At 37.4% G+C, this 6,983-nt stretch overlaps 1 protein-coding gene across 1 annotated transcript; it reads left to right on the top strand.

Moving 5' to 3' along the window:
* Positions 1–217: 217 nt before the first annotated feature.
* r3hdm4 (R3H domain containing 4) lies at positions 218–5,794 on the top strand. The gene is made up of 8 exons (XM_029146986.3): positions 218–435; positions 1,532–1,689; positions 1,865–1,986; positions 2,322–2,439; positions 2,511–2,596; positions 2,821–2,906; positions 3,168–3,223; positions 3,344–5,794. The coding sequence occupies exons 1-8, from the start codon at positions 395–397 to the stop codon at positions 3,445–3,447; spliced, it is 771 nt and encodes a 256-aa protein (XP_029002819.1). The 5' UTR covers positions 218–394; the 3' UTR covers positions 3,448–5,794.
* Positions 5,795–6,983: the final 1,189 nt, after the last annotated feature.

The raw sequence follows: 6,983 nt of genomic DNA, 5'->3' as shown, positions 1-6,983 counted from the left end.
TTATATGAGTATCTCTTTTATTTAAGCTATTTAAAATGTACAAATATCCTGAACTTCATTGCACAACTCAAGTGTACTACATTTTGGTTTGACCATGAAGGAATTCAATATTATCCCAACTTCAAAAAATAACAAAAAATGCACATCATACGTTACTTAAATGTATTTTAGAAAGCAAGTGAAGTGAACCTACAGACAGAGTGAGACCTCATTTTCTCTTATTCCCATCTTTGCATATTTTGCTCCGCTTCAGGCTAGCAGCCGAACACTGGCTAGCTAACTAGCTCGATCCCCCAAACATTTCCTGTTTTAACTTTTAATTTTCCTCCCCAGTCGTGTTTATTTTTAACACGGACTGTACAGTGAGATCGGTCTGCCCGTTTGCTCTAATAAGATGGTGGTTTTGACGAATGATAATGAAGAACAGGATTATATGTAAGTAAAAATTGCGGGTCTGTTATGCTAGCATGTCAGTTAGCATTAGCTATTATTTACGTATAATTACGTAAAACATCTAATAGTTAGCATTAGCCGGGCTTTACAAAGAGTTAAATTTATAACTGGCTAATTGGCTTAAGTTTATGTCAGGAGTTGGAACCGTGTTGAAATTAAATCAGCTCTTTCGCCAGTCACCTCTTATCAAAACCTTTGATTTAACGTTAGGTTTGCCAAGCATCTGACATATCTTGAGCGTAAAGCATAGAAATATGGTAGTCAGTAATGTATGTTGGTGTTTCTACCAACACATGATCCAAAACCTGCTAACCCACGTCTTCCCCCACAGTATGCAGCATTTATTTCCTTGTTGGCACATCAAGTTACAGAAGTCTCTGAAAGTTTAACTACACGTTTTACATCCTGTTAAACCTGTAGTACAACCTCTGCCCAGCTACCAGGGGGTAGCAAGGTTCGCTCAGGTTTAGCGTTATGTTTTATCGAGATGAGCCTTAGTTGTGACAAAGCTAACTAACCCAGATTACATTATATCAGGCTGCTGTAGTGTTGCTTACAACCTGCAGGGCTCAGGCAAAAATAGCATCAGCTGAGCAGAAGCCCCAGCAGAGGTCCTCACATACCACCCACTGACCTACATTTGAAGCTACTGCAGGAGTCTCGAAGAACCGTGACCTATTTAATCGTACAGCGGCTGTAAATCACGGGACACGTCACAGTCAAGGAGACACATCTTCATACAGTGTTTCTGTTTGATTTTGGTTATCATCCCCACAGTTTAATTGGAAGCTGAGATGTCTGGTTAAATGTCTTTGCCCTTTTAATATTTGTGTATTATTACTACTAGTTTTGTTGTCGTTCATTAACATGGGACTCTTTCATATCCTTACCATCTGTTCTGTCTGATATGAACAATTTACTGTCACTCCTTTTACCTGTTTGTGTATTCTGTACTAAACATTTACATTTACAGGTGACTGTAATCACTACTCGTACTTAAAGATATTTAAGGCAATGTAATTATTAACTAAAGTATTACAAGTCAGATAAACAGAATCTTGTCCACTTGTTTCCACAGCCTGATAGAAGAGCGCAAATGCATCTCCCTTCCCAGCTCCCCTGCCAAGCGAGTGTCTCCCACTAAAAGGAAGCAGTTCTTTATCAATCAAGCCATCCGAAACTCGGACCTCACTCCCCGTGCCAAAGGCAAAAAGAGCCTCCGCAGACTGGAAAACAGTAAGCTCTGATTTCCAATGATCATATTAGAAGATGCTGTTGACCACTGCAAGAAGAATTCTGCCAGAAATGGTCTCAAACTGTAGAAAATAGCTTTCAGGTTGAATAGATGACTTTTCTCATACTTCATTCAAGCTTTGCTTATATCAGAGCTGTCTTCTGTCTCTGAAATCAGCACGCTATCTTGATAATCTTCTTGAGAGGGAAGACTGCTCCAAAGATGATCTGGAGGTATGCAGTAACCCGGCTATTCCATCGATCTTCACTGAAGCCTGCACCAACGGAAACTACATACCGGTAAAAGGCCTTTGTTTAGACATGTCTGCCTTACTCAGTCAGCTGCCGCCTTAGGTCTTTTCCTGACAGATAAGTTGACGGCATGTTACGCTGTAGTAATTCTTGATATTTATTTATAATAAAATAAAAAATATATAAAAAACATGTAATAAAAAAGCAAAGTGTTAAATATTGGCACTCTCCACATCATTAATTTACAGTAAAGCTTCATCGTCAGATGGAGATTTAACCTGATAACTTTTTTAACTATGATTTATTTTTATTTATTTATTATTTTTTAACTATTATTATATTATTGTTATAACTATTATTATAACTATTTTCCTGTTTCTTAGAAATGGAATGACTTCATGAATTGCTCTGGTGAGGAGCAAGAGAGGTTGTTGTCTCTGCTTGAGCAGGAGGAAGCCAAGCAGAAAAGCACCAGCCGCCTCCTCAAAGACCAGAGGAATGGTGAGTGTATCAGTCAGCAGGTAGTTGTCAAAGTAGAGCTGCTTAGCTGATTATTACATGTCTCTTCACAGTATATCCTGCCTTTACTGCTCAGGACTGCTTCCAAAGAATTGATCGCAGGTTGCGAGTAACTCTTAAACGGAAGCAAATCCCTTTGGTGAGACTCATTGGTCATGTTAATTAATCAGTCATTCCTTAAGTTGATGAATGGGTTTCAGTTTCCTAGACCAGTTTTCTAGTCATGGTGACTCCTGATGTTTTGTTTTCCAGTCAATTAGTTCAAAACCGTAGGATATTAGGAGCACAAACTCTGCACATGCATAGATGATTAAAGGTCTAATTTCTCATCCTCTGTGACTTACGCTGCTGTTGTCCTCACAGGGAACTCTGGGACTACTTGAGAACAGCCTTCTGAACTTCTTCAAGGCTGAACCTCACTCAGTTTACACAACCAACCTTGCCAGCAGGTCGAAAACCTCTTTCTTTATACATTTATTCTTATGTTACATTGACTTTAATTTGTGCTGTGTTAAAACAGTAAATGTTTCTCAAGCTGAGCTTCCTGCATTATATTTATTAATAAAATTAACATTTCTAGAACATTATATTTCTTGATCTGTGCTGAAAAACATGGTTTTCTACGGCTAAACCAGTGTGTCGATGATATGGAAAACTGAGGAGGGTAGAAGTAAAAAGTCATGTCTCTGTTGCTTGTATTCGTGCTTCAGCTTTGAGAGACTGCTGCTTCATGCCATCTGCCAGTACATGGACCTATCCTCTGCAAGTAAGTGTGTTTCCGTGTGTCTGAAGCTGCACAGATATGATCAACAATGTTGGACAAATATCAAACTTAAAAGGTGGAATGTTTCCAGAGTCAGCTTTAATATCCTTTTTTGATCCTCAGGCACTGACAACAATGGCTCACGTCAGACCAAGGTGGTAAATAAGCAAGAAAACTTTCTGCCTCCTTCACCTCTGCTATCTGTATACCTGGAGCAGTTGAGCTGAGAGCAGGGCCGTCCTGTGTTCTCTACCTGGCTGTGCTGCAGGCAGGAGCTCTGAGAGATGTAGATAAAGTGCATCATCTGTACATGTATATAAATAATGTGTGCGTAATGTCAGCGCTCAGGAAACAGCTGAACAATGCCTGCTACCTTCAGGTTGGGTTGTGGATTCTGTAGTAAATCTTTCGTTAGTCGTATCCATGCAACAAATCAGGTTTATTACGCATATAAATGTTCAATATTAACATACTAGCATGCTAATTGTGTGCATGCTAATATGTTGAGGTTAGCACGCAGCCCAGCCATTGAACCCAGTTCAATACAGGAGGCAGACACATCTAAGACCGATAAAGCACAACTTTAATTGATAAGTACAACAGAGCTAAATTTGTGATGACTTAACGTGACGACCGTACAAAGAATATCTTGTTTTTTATGTACTGTAGAGATGCAGTAAATTTCATGTTCTGTCCTTGTTTCACACTCAGACCAAATCTACAGTTCCTGTCTACAGATAAACATACGATTGAGATGGAGTCTGATCTCATGATGACTCTATGAGTCACCATCATAATGAAACTAAATGGTAATCTCGGACTCTGAATTACAACCTTGGCTTCGTGATAATTACTATAATTATCAAAAACAGTTTCATTACGGTTATTTTAGCACTGTGTCAAACAGTATTTATAAATCCGTCATGCAGATATGAATTGTAATCAGCTGTATACAGAATGGCGAGTTAAAATATTCACCTTCAAGTACAGTGGATTTAATGACTTTCAGTACAGTGACATTTATTAGACGTTTACCAAAGCAAACAAACACCTTAATTTACTGTATATACCTATACAGGACGGTTTTGTCGGTTGATGGTGCTGAAATTTTTTTTTGACCATTCTCATTTTCTGTGACTGCTTCAGGTCACATCTACAAAACAAGTCTGAATTACTTGTATAATATTCATAACACATTTGCAGTATAAAGTAAAAACTACAGACAGGAAGGAAGAATATCCTGCTAAGCTGCACTTAGAGACACGAGACAGAGTTTGCATCTGCTGAAGAGTTTCCTGTCTGAATCACAGTGCTACGGTTCACCATGTGTTCAGCGTACATTGTGCCATGTGTCAGAGCGATATCGTACACCCTCACACTGATTTGAGATTTTATTCCAAGATATCAGCAAAGAGACGAGACACTCAAAACGTCATAGTCTAGACATCATGTATCTGGTGTAAATAACGCCTGTGTCCTCTCCCCACTTAAGTTTAGGGCTCCATAAATTATGTAATCATAAATGACAACATTAACCTAAAACAAATGGAATATTTGCTATTCTTTTGTCATGTGTGTGCAGTAGTTCAGTGCTAATAAGGAATAACTGGTTTTATGGTGCTAAGATTAGGAAATGCGTCACTGCCTGACAGATTAGCTTGTAGGATGTGTGTGTAAGTAGTTAGATATGAAGCATGAACAGTTTTAGCTTTCTGCATTGTACACAGACACGCAATCATTGCTAGAAACTTAAATGTTTTCATGGATGTAAAATATTAGCTTCTAATGTTGGGAAGTAACTCTTTGATAAGCATCTCAGTTTTATGTGTCAAAAAAAAAGTTGTTGACTTGGGGATTTTTTTTGTCCTGCTCTTTGTTTAATTTTGTCACCTTGTCTTTTGTCTTTAATATGTTGATGGTTTTTACACAAACAACATTCACTCTGATAACTGTATGTTTAATACACAACTATAACTTTTAAAGCCTTCTATTTCCACTAACTTGTGATATACCTTAGAAGATAGTCTATGTACAGAGGGTGTGGGCAAGTAACCACATTGAAGCTGCTGAGTTTTGACTCTGCAACCCCTGAAAAGCACTTCAGCCTTATAAACACAAGTTCCTATGGTTCTTTATGTATGTTTCTACATTAGTTAGCTGATTTTTGGAAATATTTTTCCAAGTTACTTTGTTAAAAAAAGTTTTTGGAAACAATGTAGTTAAGTCGATTAAATACAAATGCTCATGTTAGCTGTGGAATGTGACTGTTGTGTGTGTGGAAAGTCAACTTCTCAGGCTTTGAACATCTCACTCTGAATGTCATGTAATAAACTCATAATGATTTTCAGTGTACACACATTTGTTTTTTAAGATGAACTTGTTTAGATCATGTTTGCTGCCAACCTTTTAAATACCTGTCAAAGTAGCTGTGCCAACATTTGGATTTAAAAAGCCTATAAACGTCTGAAAGCTTTATACACTAGACTGTCTCATGTTTGTGGTTATAATGCTTTGTGTGTGCTACAGTACCTATTTATGATTATTACTGCAACTATTAAATGATTTATGATACTGCTTCTGGTTTTGTTGGAGATCTTTTGTATTATGACTGATAAAAAATGTGGTAAGTAGTAACATGTGTTCATCAAAGTAAATCCTGTTTGGTTAAAGGTGGCATTTTATACTTTTTAATTATTTTAAATAATAGTTTTGTAAATTGTTATCCTTTAGTTTGGTTTAACTGTCACCCATAGGTGGTGCACTAGTACAAGTAGACACAGGCCTTCATGTCAACTACTGGACTGTACAGGATGTTTGCACTTTTATAGTTTATAGATTTAAACTGTTTGTGGGTTTTTTTTAATACTCAGGTTTAGTTTCAAATGCAGTACCTAATTGAGTTGACATTCAATGTATAACACTGACACAGCTGGTTAGTTTTTCAGCATTTGACATTTTTAAGGAAATATCAGCTGTTAAGGTCAACATGAAGAAAAACTGCAAAATGCCAAAAAAACTAATATAATGTTCTATACATATATATAGTTGCACTGACTGAAAACCTTGAAACTAGATTATGCTTATTTGTTAATTATTGCAACAACAAAATTATTAATTATTGCAACAACAAAAAATAAGTGACAATGATCTGAGAGGTGGGTTATAAACATGTCATTATCGCTCAAGTTGGGATTATATTTGGCATTTAGTTTCTTATTTTTTGCTCCTTTCACAACTGTGGCCAACTGTTCACCAGCCGCTTCCTGTGTTTGACCACACGCCTGCATGCTCCTGTGAGCTGAAATGCATCAGTCGTCTTTAATTATTTTTGCATCAAGTGTGAAAATATGGTTGTCATCACATCAGCTGAGATTCATTTGATTTTAATTTCATCTCTCACTGTGTCAGAGCAATAACCGCTGTTTTCTCCCGGATCCTGTTACACCCAGTGAGGCACAGGGAGGGTCACTTTTCTGCTTAAAATATCCTGAGTTCTTAATTTGAGTAAACTGCTGAAAGCATTAACTGAATGGTCAGTACCCACAGAGCTTTCATGCCAATGTGTAAACTCATATATGGTCATAAATTATACTGCCAGTGGCTTTGAGAAGGTGTTAACAATTGTGGAGGAGGATATAGAAAACTATTTTCTCTGGTGCGTTTATTTAAGTGGAGCACAGGGGGTTATATTCAGTTACAGATTTCTTGACACAAGGTGCAGTTTTTGCCACAGGTCTGGTCTGTGTAAACAAGCCTGTTCAGC

The sequence above is a fragment of the Betta splendens genome, chromosome 4, assembly GCF_900634795.4.
Source record: "Betta splendens chromosome 4, fBetSpl5.4, whole genome shotgun sequence".
Classification (NCBI taxonomy): Eukaryota; Metazoa; Chordata; class Actinopteri; order Anabantiformes; family Osphronemidae; genus Betta; species Betta splendens.
This window is presented reverse-complemented; position numbering and strand designations above follow the sequence as displayed.

Coding starts and splice junctions, on each gene's coding strand:
- r3hdm4 (XM_029146986.3), top strand. CDS start 395: ATGGTGGTTTTGACGAATGATAATGAAGAACAGGATTATAT. Junction 2,597..2,820: donor AACGGAAGCAAATCCCTTTG/GTGAGACTCATT, acceptor TTGTCCTCACAG/GGAACTCTGGGACTACTTGA. Junction 3,224..3,343: donor CATGGACCTATCCTCTGCAA/GTAAGTGTGTTT, acceptor TTTGATCCTCAG/GCACTGACAACAATGGCTCA.